The sequence below is a fragment of the Anser brachyrhynchus genome (genome assembly GCF_964034855.1).
Source record: "Anser brachyrhynchus genome assembly, chromosome: 14".
Lineage (NCBI taxonomy): Eukaryota > Metazoa > Chordata > Aves > Anseriformes > Anatidae > Anser > Anser brachyrhynchus.
The window spans coordinates 1,549,553-1,567,087 of NC_137709.1; the positions used below are offsets into that span (position 1 = coordinate 1,549,553).

At 46.9% G+C, this 17,535-nt stretch overlaps 1 protein-coding gene across 1 annotated transcript; it reads right to left on the bottom strand.

Annotated features, from left to right (window-relative positions):
* Positions 1 to 303: 303 nt before the first annotated feature.
* Positions 304 to 17,466, bottom strand: NDFIP1 (Nedd4 family interacting protein 1). The gene is made up of 8 exons (XM_080555355.1): positions 17,261 to 17,466; positions 8,877 to 8,964; positions 7,569 to 7,699; positions 6,514 to 6,601; positions 6,205 to 6,329; positions 4,395 to 4,461; positions 3,630 to 3,735; positions 304 to 1,281 (listed from the first exon to the last, which is right to left on the bottom strand). Exons 1-7 carry the CDS (start codon positions 17,297 to 17,299, stop codon positions 3,632 to 3,634), a joined length of 642 nt encoding a protein of 213 aa, XP_080411481.1. The 5' UTR covers positions 17,300 to 17,466; the 3' UTR covers positions 304 to 1,281; positions 3,630 to 3,631.
* Positions 17,467 to 17,535: the final 69 nt, after the last annotated feature.

Here is a 17,535-nt window from a genome sequence, read left to right on the forward strand (position 1 = left end):
ACCATTTCACGAAGCAGATAGCTTATGTATGCGAGACCGAGAAAAACCCAACACGCCCCCAAAAATTTATGGAATTGCTGTTTCAACTGCCAGAGAAACAGGGTGAAATTAAAAACTGTCTCAGGATTTGAAGACCTGGCTACAAAAAGGAAGGAGGATACCTTGAAGTGGAGAAAGCAGTCCGATTGTGTCACACCTTCTGTGCAGAAGTGATGAAATTCCTGAAGAAAATCTGCATTTGTAATCATTAACCAGATGCAATAAAGCATAGAAACTAAATTAAACACTGATCTACAGCAAAAATTGCTACGTAAGTGACATTTATTAATGTTCTGCTATATTTACAGTTTTAACATAGTAAAACTCCAAAGTGAATTACCACTTGGTGGAAAGCACAAAAGTGGACATTAAATCTACATTTATAATGCATCATAGTCTCTGCTAACACAAATTATAAAAGCAAGAATTACAGGTATGTTAGGAATTGTCTCAAAAGTCCCAAGCCAAAGAAAAAAAAGGCCCTTTGTTTTGCAAGATAATTTTTATACAAAGTTGCAATGTGACCTTTTATCTTGACACTACCAAGGTGTACTGTGAAAATCTCTATATAGTCCAAAAAGTAGGTAGTATGAAAGAAAAGTATACTACAACATTGAGAATATAGACTATTAAAAAATTAATACTTGCGCCACCTGCAAAATAATACTCTCTCCCAATTACACCTTGAGAATCCGTACTGTACAGACCAATTTTTCCTTTCAGACGTAGATAGCACAGGTGGTGGAGAACTAAGCAGCAGCAAGGTATGTAACCACAGCAATGCCTTCACTTACACTTTTGAGCTCATCCCTTCGGGGCAGTCAGCATTATGCACACCGTACACTAACGACCGGAGTCCAAACCTGCTCCCAGGATGCAGAACGAAATAAAGCAAGCCTGTCCCCTGCTGGCTGCGGGGCATAGCTCATGCTACCCAAATTACTACAGAGACTACATCAGGCTTTATTAGCACGTCACAGACTCGATTGCAAGAGCTTTTGCAAACATTAGCCACTAATGATTTAATGATTACAGAATTCTGCATTAATTATTAAAATTTTACACCTAAAAACAAATAGAAAGAAATGCTTCTCCTTTTTTCAACAGTACTTTTATTTATTTATTTTAAAGCAGGTGATTATTTTTTCTTCTGTTTCAGAGTCTTGATTCACTTCCTGCAGGTGTCCTATTACTTCTTGAGGGAGAATTCACTAACGCAGGAAGACATTTGCCAGAAAACATCTGTTGGAGAAGGATATTGAATATTGAAACTATAGTTAGATTGCTATTTTGGATAACAGAAGGATGTAGTTCACAAAGAGTGCAGGATGTCTAAAGGCTTATGAAGTATCTCAGTACACAATGACATGACTCTAATGAAATGTGCAGTTTTTGTGTATATGTTACACTTCTAAAGAGTTAAAATTCCTGAAGAGTTAAAAACAGACACTGAAACAGGCAATGCTCTTAGAAACTCCGGCATAAAAACACATCCGTTCATGAAGTTACACTGCATTTGCACTAGAAGAGAACAAAATTGTACTACGTCTTATTTGCTGCATCCACACCCGATGATTATGACTTCTGTATCTTTATATCAACCGTTTCAGTATGAGAGGCACCAGCCCTCACAAATTGCCTGTTCCAGTCATGCTGGGTAGAACCATTCGGACCTGAGATCCGACATAAAACACCCGCGCTCGGCACACAGCTGGTGGTTTCTGCTGAGACACTGTCAAGAATGATGTCCGTTACTCGTACACACACATTGAACAGCAAACACCAGGCTTTCAGTTAGATTCGTTTTCACCAGTTATTATTTTTTTATTTGCACAAATTATTCCTCTCCTCTTTCCCTTCTTATATTCTAAAAATTAGCCCCTCTAAAATGATAATGATCATTTAGAGCCCTCTTCATTATGTCCTGCAGCAGAAATCTAATCTTAAGAACAATAATATAGCGAAAATCCAAGTCTTCTGCGGTTTCCCTTCTCAGAATTCAGGATTAAAGATTTATTTCCAATGAAAATGTCAAAGTTGTAGATTTTAGAAGTGACCCTGGTCATTTATCTCAAGGTATCTAAAAGAGTGCTTTTTGAAAGCTCCCAAGTGTCCAAAAAATAAACAAATTAAAAAAAGATTTAAAAAAAATACTACACCTCCATCCTTACAAGCAAGGAGTTAAGCAAGGTCTCTAGAATTACAATTTCAAATTCCAAATACAGGAAAGGCCTGTGCAACAAGAAACCGCACAGTTCCTATAATAAATGAAAAATTAAGTTTCAGTAAAGAAGCAAAATAGAAAAAAATTGTTCAGTGAGAACAAACTACAGACGACACAGCTGATGCTTGAATGCTCTCACTATGTGACTATACACCTGAGGGAAGTAATCCTTCTGGTGACTCAGCAGGAATTTCAGAGGATATTACAAATCCTGGAGGAGGTCAACAGAAAAGTCCACCATAAACCAGTAACGGTATTAAATGGAATAGAAACACTTAAATAAACTGACTGAAGAACTACTTTTACACGCTATCACCACTGGACGACCCGAGCTGGAAAACATTGCACAATTCTCATTTTGTGTAGCATGTTCCCATTGCAGAACAGAAATGAAGCAGAATCTTAAGCAACTCGCAGTTTCTAATAAAAGGAAAATGCATTTGGAAAATTAAGCTTTGGTTTTAAATTCTGAACAATTTAATGACCTCAATTTTAAGCCGGGGTTTGTTTGGTTTCTTTATACCACTGTCCCAGCTGCAACTGCTTGAGCCCTGTCTTGGGGAAATCTAGTGTTATTATGAATTTTCTAAAGGGAGCATCATGTTGCACTCGCCATCTGGGAAGCAAACTATTACAGGATTTCCTTCCCCTCGGGGAGGGACAGTTAATGCAAGGCCATTATCTGCTGTAAGCAGGAAATTATGCTAGAAGGATTCAACTACTTAAATCTCCTCCCTTTAAGTCCCATTAGGAACGTAGCAATGTTAAGGATCAGCCTTAAAGAAAAAGACTTCTAGGCATTAAGGCTTTTGCAAAATGTTCAGGTAGAACAGTATGTTCAAGTATGCAGGAGAGGTTTGCAATGAGAAACGGCGTGCAAGAGTTGAGTTTCTTCAGGAACTTGGCAATAAATTCAAAGAGCACACTAAATTCAGACAAATTGTTCTTTCTGGGACATAAGCCAGACACACTGGCACAGTCTTCCAAATAGATTTTGTGACCTTTATTCATGTTTAGGACATACCACATGTTTCAGGCGTATTATTTATTCTGAAAGACACACCTGTCAAATACAGTGCAACACCAAGGGGCAGAGCTTTTGTTTGTACAATTCAATTCATGGAATCTAACGAATTTAAAATTCTTCAAAGGGAAAACTCAGGAAGAAATGTCAAGTATTCCTCTACCCCCCACCAAGTCAGTCTGGACTTTGCCCATCTGTAGAAACAGGAGCTGTGTATGGGATACCAAGAAACAATTGTTTTCTGCTGTCTTGTGTTCTAAAAATATTGACGCAAAGAAAAGCCTAGTCACAAAATAAAATTTAAAACAAATCAGAACAAATTCATGAAAGCAGAAAGCTTACCTCTAGTAAATAAAGAGAACTCTGGTTCTGGGGAGAGTGGAAAAAGTATCTGGCATCTTCCTAACCTTTGCATAATTAATAAATCCTCTGAGAAACAGCAGAAAACCTAGACGAGAGAAACACATTTGTCTGGTTAAGGCAGATCTTGCTTCTGCAATTACAGAAGGAGCAGTTCAACTCACTGTTACTAGCACAGAGGGACCTAAGTTGCTGCAATGCGTAAATGCCGATTAAATACAAGAACTTTTCTTGTATCAATGACACCCGATCTTTCAATTTCATCCAATCTCAAAAACAAACTTTCCTTAGCCAATCACAAAACTTTCGACTCCAAATGAGACCTAGCCGCTTCCAAAGGAGGGGGAAAAAAAAAAGACAGTCCACAAGACTACAACTCACTCTTCCATTTAAAGATGTTCTTGTAAAGAACAATAAAAAAAAAAAAAGAAAAACAGAAAGAAGTATGTTCTTGCCATACAAGAACAGACAACATCAGTAACTTTGAAGACAAGTATTGTTCTCTTCTTTTTCCCTTCTGGATGATAAATGCGACACTAACACCAAGCATGATGACAGAAGGCCATTGCATATGTGTATCTTCAAAACACAGAATGCGCTCAGGAAGAGTTTGAGGGTTACACTTCAGTTTTATATCTACATGTACGTATTTTAGCTGCCAGTAAAGCTGTGCTTACAAAAGCCCTTACTGCACTTTACAGAGTTCTAAGCATACATTTCCTCTTTCTCCCAGAACAAAACACTTACCTAGTACAAGGAACACCCACCAAAGCCAATACTGACCATCAAAGTAACCGGGAAAATAGGTGGAGAACTGAAAAAAAAAAGATACAAGTTAAAGCACAGACTGAACCCAAATCTATTCTCAAGCCCTCTGCACACAAGAGAGTTTATAGAACCCTGCATCTTATTAACTACACAGACGGGAGGGAATGAACTACCTCCACGAACTTTTTTCTACACCTCTGACCAACTATAACCAAGGGAAATGGAACAGATCCAGTACCAGGTTTGCAGCAGCGCATCATGTAATTGCACTGTTAGGTTGGACAGCATAGCTAACAAAAGTACAGTCAAAAAGAAACCCCATACCTGTGGAACCCTTTGACAGTATTTTCTACTGGGAGAATTGCTGCCTGTTGAACGAAAGGCACCAACACTAGTAGAGCACTTAAGTTCACTACGCCAATGGTAAATGCAATAATTTTGCTTTCTTTCTATTCTAACTTTAAAATCTAACAAATGGCAAGCTTGATACCAAAGTTTAAATCAAATCTGCAGTTAAAGTCACTGCTCTTTGTCATACCTCTTAATCCAGCAAATAGTCTTTAACACCACTGTTACAGGATGTCCCCCAAAATCTTAAGTTTTTACAGAAAAAATTTATACTGTATTTACAAATCCAGTTCCTAGCCTACAAATACTAGGTATGAAGTGACCATGTTAACACTAATGCTGTCTATTTCTACTTAGGCACAGCTGAGGTTTTTTTCCTTGAAATTAAAAATTTCAGCTGGGGACAGCCAGGGATATCTGCATGCCATTTTCACAGCCACCATCTTTCCATGGCTCTGAATAAATCTTTTCTTACAGAAATATTTTCTCACAACCCCTCCAAAAGAGTATTTTGACTATTTTTTCTCATTTCTTACAGCATCAGTACATGTATATCTTTTATCTTTATTTTTTCTCCCCAGAAAGGTTTCACTTTCTCCCCGCCTCCAAGTTTTAAAAATATTACACCAGCCTTTCTTGCTTCTGTAGGCAGAGGTCTATGCCCAGCAGGACCCCTTCTTTGGATCTGGACTCCTAAAATACAAACCAGTGCTGATCAGTCACATCCTGCCTTTCCCTGTGTGATCCGGTGGAGGGGAGCAGAGAGGATCTTTTGGCAACCTGGATATGCACCCTGTTACTATGGGAAATAAATTAAAATAGAAAAGCACACTTCTCATCACCTGCTGCTTGTCTCACATGCGCAACTCACCAGAGGGCACCAGCGAGCTTCTCTCATGCATGTGAGTACGTGGTCACTGCGTCTTCCTTCAGCAAAAAAACAAAACAAACCTCACGCTGCCTAATTTTCAAGTCCCTATTTCCCTCTTCTCATCGGTCATGCTCACACCAAACCCACATTTTAGAGAATATCGATTTTTCAAAGCAGCACCTAAAGATCATCATCCTGGAGAGGAACATCGCTATGCTGACTGCAGGGCTTGCTTCACCTGGATAAATGTTTTATGAAGATCAGATCATTGTTACTGCTCAACACACAACCACATTTTGATCCAAAACGGTGGCTCTGCCAAAGAGAGACATCGTTGGGTGTGCAATCTTTATCCTCCTTTATTACAATAACAATCCCAGCATGTAACTGCATAAACAGAACGACAAAAAAGCTCCGTCCTCGTCGAGTGAGGGGCTCAAAATCCGTTTCAGCATAAAAAGCTAAATTTACTACAAATAAATTCAGTATAAGTGACAAAAATGAGTTGGGGGAAAAAAAGTGGAAAAAAAAAAAGAGTACCAGTACATGTTGCTGCACTACACAACTTACCCTGACAATAAGGATCCACTTGATAAGAGACAGACCAAACCCAGAAATGGCCCCGTATCTTCCTGCAGCTGAAGTAGTCAGACAGAAAGACAGGAAAAATCCAATCCAGTTGAAGAGGAATGCCACTGAGAAAGCAAGAGAAAAGCAGATGATCAAGCCCTCTTTATAGTCCAAGGGAAAAAAAAAATCAAACCCTTAAAATTGGCACGCACAGGTTTTTCGTAGTGCTACATAAACCTAAGTGTGAAAATAACTATTTTGGGTTCTGAAACAGTCTGGAAAAAAAATAAAGTTTCGCCATGTACTTACTGAAGAAAGTTAGCATGAAAATGCCATCATTTCCTATCCTCAGCTGGTCAGTGTCGTCAAAGTCATCCCGTGTCACAAAGTCATCCTCCTGCAAATCAAAAGGAGAAAAGAATGGGTGGATTTAAGTCAATTCAATCCACACAGCAACTCCTCCTCTGCATCTGCTTCTTCAAGATAGCAAACTGCACAGCCCTCAAAAAGCAACGTACATCGGAGGGATACAAAACGCTTAGTCTACGCTTAAGGAAAGCCCCCTTGGGGGAATATATGACTAAATATCAAAAGGCTACAAAGGCAAGCAGGAAAAAATCCCAAGGATAGGATGCAGGCATGATATATTAAGTCATTGGCATTATTTTTATTTATTTATTTATTTGAAGACAGTCAAGACTCTGAGTGTTGTTATTCTCACTATAAAGAATGCCCCTGCTCAAACAGAAAAATTAAACTTTTCATCTCAGCAAGGGATTTGGCTTCTATGAAGAAGGAGTTAAAGAAGGAGTTGTGGAAATTTAATGATATCAGGGGTGGGGCAACAGACTGAACAAGATAACTGTGTTGAAAAAAAAAGATACTTAAAAACTAAAAAAAAAAAAATGCAATAGAGGAATGGTTTTATCATCTTTGTATCAACTAGACTGACCCCTGGGAAAGTCAACTAAGTAAGCAGCAGGAGTATCAAGAGTAGTTACATTAAACAGCTGAAAAATTAATCCTAAATCTTAAAACAAAACAAAGCAAAAAAAAAAAACAAAAACCTCACTGACACAGTGCACAGAGCTATAGTATACTGCCTCTGTCAGCCTGCCAAACTAATCTGGATAGCAAATAGTGGCATTACTGAGATGTCTTACATCATCATAGCTGCCTAGAGGAAAATCAAAAAAAAAGCACCACCAACAAAAAACACTCACACCTCAGAACTCTCGGGAGTGTATAATATCACTGCCCTTAAAAGCTAAGTAAGAAAAGTCGGGACGCTTGATAAGCAGGACTTGAAACAGAAATTCTACACGAGAAATGTGAAGGACATACAGCCAGCCAAGTGTACTCACTCTTCCAGGAACCAAGGGAATTGTGGCTTCAGCCTTGGTTCTCTCTGCCTCGTCATAACTAGGCAGTGTTGTGGCCACGTTGTAAGATGGAGGCTTAGGAAATCCTGACTCATCCTTGTAGTCAAAATAAGCTGCAATGAGAAAGTTATACAGGAGGTAACTTGTCTGTTCCTTAATAATATCATGCCGGGAATGAGACGTATTTCAGAAGACTCCAAAAGACCCCAATACCCGATATCGTTAAGGCCTCCTCCTGTCTCCTACCCATCATTCTAGCCTCTTGTTATCCCAGAACAAGAAGGAAAAAACAAGACAGCACTTTCTCTAATACAAAGTAATATGCAGAGCACTGTTTAGCATGCCTGGCTCTACTTATTTTTAAAACAGTAACACATGCTGTGCCTTTCCTTCAGTAAAACAAAAGGAGTCACATTTTTGAATCCCAAATGGTTGGAGTTAGTCAAAGAAGAATCACTCCAAGCCTCAGGCCACTAGTGACCAGTTTTTCCAGAAAAGGATTCCAAATTGTTTTCTGATGGAGGGAGAAGGGATTGGAAAAAATCAAACAGCGCTTCTGACCCACAGCCTCAGACACCCTAAGGAATGGGCACTAACGGGGACATCGTTACAGCTACGTGCCGAGGCAGGATGCTCAACAGCTCGCTCGAGAAGCACAATATTCCAACTTCTGTCCAAAGCCAGCTGGCTGTTTGAGAGACTGACAGCACGTTGCATTTAATTCACAAATCTTTAGAAGTTGACTGTGGAAGCTCTGGAGAAAAAATGGTAAGGTTTACCTACGCCAAAACACTCTGACACACAACCAGCACACAAAAAAGCTGTTTTGTTCAAAGCTAGTAGTGAGTTATGTGACAGCACGGTGAATCAGAAGTGTAACCCTTATGACCAAGTCCTTAGTTATTGAAAACTGCAGAAATCATGAATTCTTTAATCCCTTTTAAGCAGCGAGTCATTTTTGGAAGGAGCACAGTATCATTCAAATGCCAAATGAGAGGAGAACCACAAATGCTCACAGCACTTTGATTTTCAACTGTCTTCAATCTACTAAGAACGCTGCGAAATGTAACTTGAACTCCACTTGATGGAAGACTTCAGATGACCGCAGCCAAAATGCATCTCCCAAACCACAAGGAACAACAGTGTCTCTTGATCAATTCTGATCCCTTGCTGCCTGCTCAGTAAGGATGCTGCAATGCCGATTACAATTACAAGAACAACTACAAGAACAATTAAGAAGGTAAGAAAGAACACCAGAGCACACCTAGGTATTTCCTTTCGCACGTTTACCTGTGTTCTCCGCAGAAATGCTGCTGTAGGGCGGAGGGGCATCATTTACCACCGGTGCGGTCTCGCCTGGCTCCTCTTCATTCTGCAGCTGAAGAGACCACACACAAGAGAAGTTAACTGCGTGTCCCCAGACGTGCGGAAGCATCCCTCTAGCTTTAATGGCACAAGCAGCCTCTTCTGGAACAAGCCTGTTCCATGGCACAGGGCATTTGAGCAGCTGCTGGCTTCACTCCAAAGCGCTCCCGCTTGAGATTATCAGCACGGCCTCTCAGCCTTGATGTGCTTTCAAGTCGTGTCCTCGCACACCTGGGCTATGCTGCTGGACAGCACAGCACAGCACAGCACACACCTTTCTGGTATCTCTCCATCCCCCTGGCGCTTCCCAAGATCCCTCAGCTCCCCCAGCTTAGGAGTTGCAATCGCATCTGTCCCGGTTGAGGACACAGCAGGAGATAGCCAGCAGAAGTCTCCACTGCTGCCCGGGGCTTTGCTAATGAAGGTTTTTGTGGTTTTTTTTAGCGGATATATAATGGTACAAGGAAGTTTGATTCTTGCTGCCATTTCCCCTCACCCTTTCACACTGTATGAGAGAAGACAGTTTATTTTGTGCACCGTGCTTCCCACAGGCTCTGTATAAATAGCCACGCAGCTTACCAACCGTACAGCGTCACTCGCATGAAGAAGGTATGCGAGCCCGGGCTTTGATCGCAGACGCTGACAACAGCAAACCAGATGGGTTCAAAGCAGAACGCACCAGAACAGAACTTACAAGTCAGCTGCCACCTCATTTTTTTTTTGTTCTTTCCATTTCTCATCATCTCATCGACAAAGAAATTACGCAGAAAGACAACTCATTTCAAACAAGCACGCTGGGGCTGAACCGCCTGCCCGCACGGAGAGACGCTACCTCTTCTGCAGCCACCCTCAGCAACAGCAACCCTGCGACTTCTGTCTTAACATCTTCCTCCACTCCTCCTCCTGCATACTAATGCTAATGTACTTGCAGCCATCTGGGACATTTGCTTTCTTTTCTTTGGAGAGACGCTTTTGGCTTCTTCTTAAGTTGGCATTCAAGTCCTTCCCGAGCCTTGAGAGCTCAGGAGGGCTGGAGGTTCTTACTTTGCTTGTGCGGCATATCAGGGGAAAAAAATCAGCTCAGACTTGTAAATGAAGGTCTTGTTTTATACATCACCGTACGGTATCTTGTGTTTTTTTTTTTCCTTTTGATACCTAAGATCAAAGGATCACACTACATCCACATCCGCAGCGAAAGTCAAAGCCAAAACTTCTTCAGATGTGCAACTCGTGGGACGGCTGCACCCTAACAACAGCAGGCCCGAACTGGGAGGCATCCTCGCCTTACAAGCTGGCAGGGAGGAGCGCGCGCCGTCTGGCTTTCCCTGCCACTAACAGGACAACCGCGTACCTCCATGGGCTGCAGGGCCGCCTGCCCGCAGGAACGAGCAGCTGCAGGGCAGAGAGAGGTTCACCGCCCCGCGGCTGGGCACCGCGGCCCCGCTCGCCCTTGGCCTCCTGCAGGGGAGACTGCCACCCGCCCCACGTTACTGCTGGGTCACTGCTCCCTGCGCCGAGGAAGTCGGGAAGGTTTCAAACACGCCTGCTGCTGAAGGAGTTTAACCTGGTAATGTTTAAATGACTTGGGTTAGCAAGCGATGACACGGGCAGTTCTGCCCGCAGGCCCGGGGATCAGCCAAGAAGGGAAAAGGGCAAGCTAAGGAACAAGCCCGCAGAAGGCCGAGAGGTCCCAGCAGTTGATTCAGTCTCCCTCAGCTCTGCAGCCTAGGAATTTTCAGGAAATGCTCCACCGTGCTCACTCTCGGTCTGCCCATGAAAATGCAATACTCCTGAGCACGTTTTCCTGCCGCCTACCCGAGAGGCAGCCCGGTAACGAAGGAGGGAGGCTCTGGCGCTACGGACACCGCCCGCTGGACGCCCTGCGCTCCCTGCCCTCCTCAGCGGGGTGGCAGAAATCACACCCCGAGGCTCACGAGCAGGAGAGGAAGAAAACACGTCCGACCTAAGGTACAACCCCAGGGAAGGGGAAAGGAAAGCGCTAGCTGTGAGAGCACTGCAGGAGAGGAAACAAAAGAGGACACGGACACCTGGTACAGTATTAATCCTTACATTTAGGATCCTTACTATATTCTCCTTGCAATTGCATCATGTAGGAGAAAGCAAGACGGACCTCCTGCTAGCTCCAAACCACAACAATTCACGCAAGGACACAAAAAATGTAGTTACTGTTTAAAACTGAGCCGGAGGCTCTGTGAGGTACGCAGTTATAGAAAGCAGATTTTCCTTTTAATGGTCGAGGTACGCGACTGCCTTCCAGCCCTTTTAATGATTCCAGGCATCTAAAATTCAGCTAAGTGCTTATTAGCAGAACAGCACGGGTTCATGTGACAGGAAGAATGAATCATCAGGTCTCACATGCCCAGCGCTGCTACGGCAGCACTAGCCTTCCATTTCGCATCCCGGCGGGGCGGGCACCTGGCGCACGCGCTTCGGAAGCTGCACGGCCCCTCCGGGCTGCTGCTGCAAGGCCTCAGAGCCCGGGGAATGTGATTAAGGCAGGCTTTGACCGAGGCTGGCAGGCATTTTTTCTCTGATTCACCGACAGATTTTAGCTTTTAAAGCACGCCTCTTGTATTTGCTGCATCAAGAATGGGCAGTGCTTACAGCACCGTGTACAGCTATCCAAACAAGACTCTGGCTGAGATTGTGTTTTCACCTGATTGCTAAACCGACAGAACGGTGCCTGACAGAACAGGGTAGGACCCAGGGACATGCCCTTTCCAGCAGACAGAAGCCATCAGGAAGCTGTGAGCAGACACTGCCTCTCTGCGTCACCTCCCCCAGCCGCGGCCCTATCACGTGGCAACGCACGCCGCATCCACGTCCAAACCTCATACAACCTTTTGAAATATTCCCACCCCAACTTTTAACAAACGTCTTTCCAATAAATACGCTCGTTCCTTCCTGGAAATTTTCTGAACTTAGCCCACGGGCCGCTGGCACAGCTTTGCAGGGTTTTCTTTAAGCTTCCCCCCGCCCCGAGTCCTCAGGCTACACGCAGGAGTTCTTCACAGTAACTCGGAATCATCGCGAGCCTTGTCCTGGCAGTGCCGCGTCAGTACGGGACCTGCTCGGCAGCGCAGCGTCAACGTTTTCCGCATTTCAGTTCCTGTTTCACGTGCTGGCACACGAGGCAGAGCTGCCCAGAAATCCCACCGAGGACTCCTCGACCGAAGACAGCCCCGATCAGAGCTCATCCCGTTGTTACTATGGTTTCTGCGAGGCTTCAAAGGCGGCTATGTAGGTTAGTAACAGAGAAAGGATCAATAGGTTTTAAAACGGTGGCAGGATTGATTTTTTTCTCAAAACAACGGAATCATAACCTTTGCAAACCGATACACACGATGGTAATAAAAAAAAGATGTCATCACCGAATTAGCAAGTGAACAGCCTGCTCCCAGCACGGCTCCTTTTCGCTCCCAACACCCCGCACTCTTCTCCTTTTGTATTTCTGGCCTTTCGGAGACAAAGGAAGTCTCTGCCCCGTCCAAAAGAGAGAACAGTTCTTCCCGTCGCCTTACGCTTCACCTAAACCTTGCACTGATTCGAAATCCTGGCTTCGCCCAGTGCTGTTTCAGGCTCCTCCAACTTACTAATCAGCAGGGATAATGATCAGTATCAGACACGGCAGCCCACGTGCGCCAACCCTCGGCAGCCTTCTCCTTGATGAGCAAATAACTGTTTTCTCCCCGAAGCTCTTTCAGTTCATTTAACTGCATCGCCGTGACAGCACCCAGCCTCCCGGCTGCTCCTCGCCAGTCCCTGGGGAGCAGGCTGGAAGGAAGGCCCTTCCTCCTCCTCCTCCTCCTCCTCCTCCTCCTCGGCCCTTCCTCCTCCTCCTCGGCCCTTCCTCCTCCTCCTCGGCCCTTCCTCCTCCCGTGTCCGAGGTTTCGTACAGAAGAAGGAGGTTTCCACCTCTGAGAGCGGTAATGAAATTTCACACACTTAACGAAGCAGAAGGCCTCGCTGTAATATTTAGGATCACGTGTACGTTTTTCAGGACACTCACACAGCACAGGAAGAATGAATGCTGGATATTTCATGCGCTTCAAAATAGTTTTAAAAATTTATTATCACATGAAGAATGTTAAGCACCTTCAATTTTAAAAATCCTCTTGTTCCATCTATCAAATTTGGGTATTTCACAGGAAGAGGCAGAAACGAAACGAATGGACATATTTTAATAATGTTTTTTTTCTTCTTACATCCAGTGACAAACAATCTGAATTCACACACACGCAAGTACTTTAGGAACTTGCTTTCAGCACGGCCACTTTCAGAAGGCGCTGCCAACCCCCCAGAAGGAGGTGGCACGTCTCCTCTGAGTCCCTGGGCAACCTGAAGGCCCGCGGGACTGCTGCCGCATCTGCCTCCCCAATGGGGCTGCTGAGCCCCGTGGAATTTCAGCGACGAGGGAACAGGCACCAAAGCAGCCCGGCTGAGAGTCCAACACAACCCTGACACCTGAAATAACATTTAAAACTCAGAAGTTTGCCTGCAAGGCTACCTTCTGCTCTTACATGAGCTACGTGGTGGTACTGGGCTACTCATGTTTCCCAAGCCCTTTGAGCTTTAGAGAGCGAATGTATTTTAACTCTGCAATTACCTTTTCACACCGAGCCACCGAAACCTTCCAAGCGGACCTGGCGGGTCCTGCTGCGTGCAGACGCAGGCGTTGTAGGCCAAGCAGCGTGCGCTTACTGAGATGTCAGCACCTGGGCCGAGCTCTGTGCCGCACAGAGCAGCGCAGCTCACGCAAGGCACTGGCACTGGCCGGCCGTGGCGGAGCCAGGGAGCGGCGGTGCGAGAGGCTCTGCCGCTTTTTGGTAAGCCTCCGCTGCCTCTGCGTCAAGGGGCACCTCCAGCTCTGCCCATCTGCACGCACAAAAGAAAACAAAACAACCAACCCCGGGAATTTCCTTACCGTTCTTACCAGCTACTTGCGAGTATCCTTGGGAAGCGCATCTTCGGCAACCGACAAACACCTCACCAAGGAAGTGACGGTCACTGATACGTTAGTGCTAACTGCTGGCATTGAGAGATACGGCACGTTCTCATCTCTTAGTTTTGATCCGCACGCCCTCCTCAACTGAACAGTCAAATACAAGCTTGAGGTAAGCCATCTCCCTTCCTACTTCGCGTCAGTCTCCCCAGGCAGCAAGCAAGCACCGCGGCCCTCCACGGATTCAGAACGCACGCGCGTCTCTTCTGCAATACATTTCTTTTAACGGTTTCGCTGAAAGAAAACCAAACAAATGGAAAAATCTTTCTTCCTTATGTTTTCCATAGCCACCTCACATTACAAAATGATTCACAACCCGTTTTAGCCTTCAACAAGCGGAACCGGAAAAAAATACCACGTAAAAAAGGAATGTGTCTTTATTATTTAACACACCCACCATATCCTAGGTGGGTTTGCATTACTCATATACATCACGTACATTCCCAAATGCCTCACGTAAAAAGCAGCTAACACAGAGCGTTCACAAACCTAATAAAAGCCTAAGTATTTCTTCCAGAACGGAGGCTCCTTTCGATCCTAAAACCAAAATACAGTTTTTGCTGCTGAACTCACAGCCAAGGGGATATGCTCAGAAGGCTTTAAGCCAGCTAATCCTAAGCACACCTCTGAACAACCTTCCCCAAGGCAAGCCCAAACTACAACAGCCCCAGCCCAAACTACAACGGCCCCAGCCCTTCTGGGGACACGGCACTGCCCGGAGTGACCGCAGCACCTCGTGCTACCGCCTGCCTTCCTCCCGAGCACCTCCCGTCCCCAGCCCCGCGGCGCAGAGCCCTGCGCTGCCGCAGGAGCCGACACCCGCGGGCACCCTGCCCGGCCGCACGGCGCCAGCCCGCGCTGCCCGGCACAAAGGGGCCGAGGGCCTTTCTCCGGGGTTTTGTCTTACCTTTGTCCTGCGCTTCCTCAGCGCCTTACACCAGTGCCACGCCGCTCAAAGGCGCAAACGCAGGCTATTTCTTATTAGGTTACCTAATGGCCGGAATAGAGCGCACGGGCTAGAGATTTTGGAAAAATGGCTTTGGAAAATAAACCATGTGCCGTAAGCAACCCCTTAACGCTGCACGTGTCAGGGAACAGCCACAGGTGACGAGTTTGCACCGCAGGAGGTGCTGGGGGACGCACAGCCCCCCCGCCGGCACGGGTCTGCAGGGCCGAGGAGCAGGGTAGAGGAAGAAACACGGGGCTGGAGCTCAGTTACTCATTTCTAGTGTCCTCAGATTATCCTATCGCTTTTTATTTTTTGAAAGCACGCACAGGGAATTCTGAAAATATTTAGTACGTTCAGTGCCCACGACCCCTCAGAGCTGCTCCCAGGCACACCCGTCGATACACAACTAGCACCCACGGGGCAGATGTCAAACGGCTCCGCCACACGCCGGCAGCGCACCACGTTCAGCCGGGGAGGAATTGCCTAACTGTGTGCCAAACACCACTAGTGCACTAGGTTTCTCCCAAAAATAAAAGTTCTCCAGATTTCAAACATTCAGTCCTCCTCCACTGCCCCATAACCCAGTAACTTAAGATTTAATTTAAGATTAAATGAGCTCGTTCTGAATTTCTACGCACTACCTACATCTGCTGGATCCTGTGTTTAGCCTTATGGCTATCAATTCGTTACAAGCCTTTCTTCACTGGCACAAATGACATTTATTAGCTGTACATCTGTACACACAATAAGCTTCAGTGTATGAAAAAACTGACACATCCAGTGTCGGGAGAGATTCTTGCCCACTCTCATCTCCTCTTCAAGTAAATACCAACTCTACACCCTTAGTTTCACAGCACGCAGGGATTTTCGGAGCAACACACAGACGAGGAGCCAGTAACACACTTTACAACAATATGGATTCCCTGTTCTGGAACGGGGCAAGGGGAGAAAAGCAACTTCTAAATAGCTACACAGAAATAAATACATTTGTACGCCGGTTTCTCATTCCGCACTCAATTACACCCGTCTTCTCCTAGGAGCTTGTCTTTAGCAGCACAAATCCTCAGGGGCACAGACTGCCTTTCTAATCTCTGCTGTACCACGCAGAGTTATGCTCTACAGCAATAACAGTGCCTGTTATGTGTCTGCCTGATGTGTGAGCAGGAGCTGGCGAAAGGACAGCTTTTCACATTTCTCTTTAAGGAAACCAGCAGTGTTCTTATCGGTCAGGTCGGGAGAGCCACTAAAGAAGAAGGCAACAGAGTCCTTCAGCATTTTTGTCACCTATCTCCACAGGCTCAGGACGACAGGACACGAAGCCAGATCCCTTTGTAAGAGACGTTTATGAAGAGGTTTGTCGGGGTCGGCACCAATTGCAGGACTCTGGGAGGCGATTTGTAAGGAGACCTGGTTATTTGTACCTAACGTGGCTGAGAACAACAAGATTTGTCTTTGTAAGTAAGGACAGCCATGCTTCGGGGCGGGGGCACACAAGTTAACATATCTTTTACACATCTAACACGTAAAAGCAGTGACATCCAGTCACGGGGATGAGATTAAAGCTCTGTCCCAAGGGGAAGTCGCACCCGGTGATCTCAGGAGCGAGCCCAGCAGCTATCACGACACCAACAGAAAGTCGCGACCCAGTGACATCTGCTAACAACACCCGTGGAACGGAGGGCGGCCGTTTACGGTTCGGAGGAGTTTCTCTCCCTTGCTTTAAGTAACGAGGCCTCTGCTTCTGCTACCGAGGTGCGGCACACGGCGGGGCCCCCAGCCCGCTCCCCTCCTGCAGCCCGGTGCTGACAGAGCGTTCCCCTCCCTCGGGAGCCGGGGCAAGGAAAAACAAACCCCAATCTACCCACCGGGGAGCTCTTTAAGCCCGGTTTCTGGCCTAGGGGGCTTTCAGCCCGAGCCGAGGAGCACCGCACGTAGAAGACGAAATAAAATTCAGGCCGATTTCCAGGCGGTGCGGATCGAGCCGGCTCCGGGCGGGGACCGCAGGCAGCTGGCTGCCCTCAAACCGACACCCGGGGCCCGGCCTGCGGCACGGGGGGCGCACCAGGGGCCGGCCCCCAAGGTCACCGCCGGCGGCTCCGCGCCGCTCCCCGCGGCCGGGCAGGGCCCGAGCCCGGCGCTGCCCGGGGCAGGCTCCGCCCGCAGCCGCTGCCCGCGGCCTCCGCCCGGGGCGCCGCCACCGGAGGCCGCGAGCCCGCCCCAGCCGGGCCCGGAGCGGCGCCGCCGAGGCCCCGAGCCCGCAGCCCGGCCCGGGCCGCCCCGGTGCCCCCCGTTCCCCCCCGTTCCCCCCCGTTCCCCCCGCCGCCGCCGCCCCCTCACCTGCTGGTAGCGGCCGCTGCCGGGCTCGGCGGCCGCCATGGCGCTGGGCGGGCTCGGAGCGGGGGGAGCTCGGCGCGGCCCGGCCGCCTCCCGACGGGCGCTGCTGAGGCGGAGGCGGCGGCACCGGGGCGCTGCGGGCTGCGGCTCCGCTCCCGCCCCCCCGACACGCCCGGCCCGGCCCGGCCCGGCCCTGCCCGCCCCGCGGCGCTCCGCCTGCGGCCGGCCGGGGGAGGCCGCTGCGAGGAGGAGAACGAGGCCTGGGCGAGAAGGGAGAA

Coding starts and splice junctions, on each gene's coding strand:
- NDFIP1 (XM_080555355.1), bottom strand. CDS start 17,299: ATGGCGGCCGCCGAGCCCGGCAGCGGCCGCTACCAGCAG. Junction 6,330..6,513: donor TTTCATGCTAACTTTCTTCA/GTAAGTACATGG, acceptor TTGCTTTCTCAG/TGGCATTCCTCTTCAACTGG. Junction 3,736..4,394: donor GTGGGTGTTCCTTGTACTAG/GTAAGTGTTTTG, acceptor TCTCTCGTCTAG/GTTTTCTGCTGTTTCTCAGA.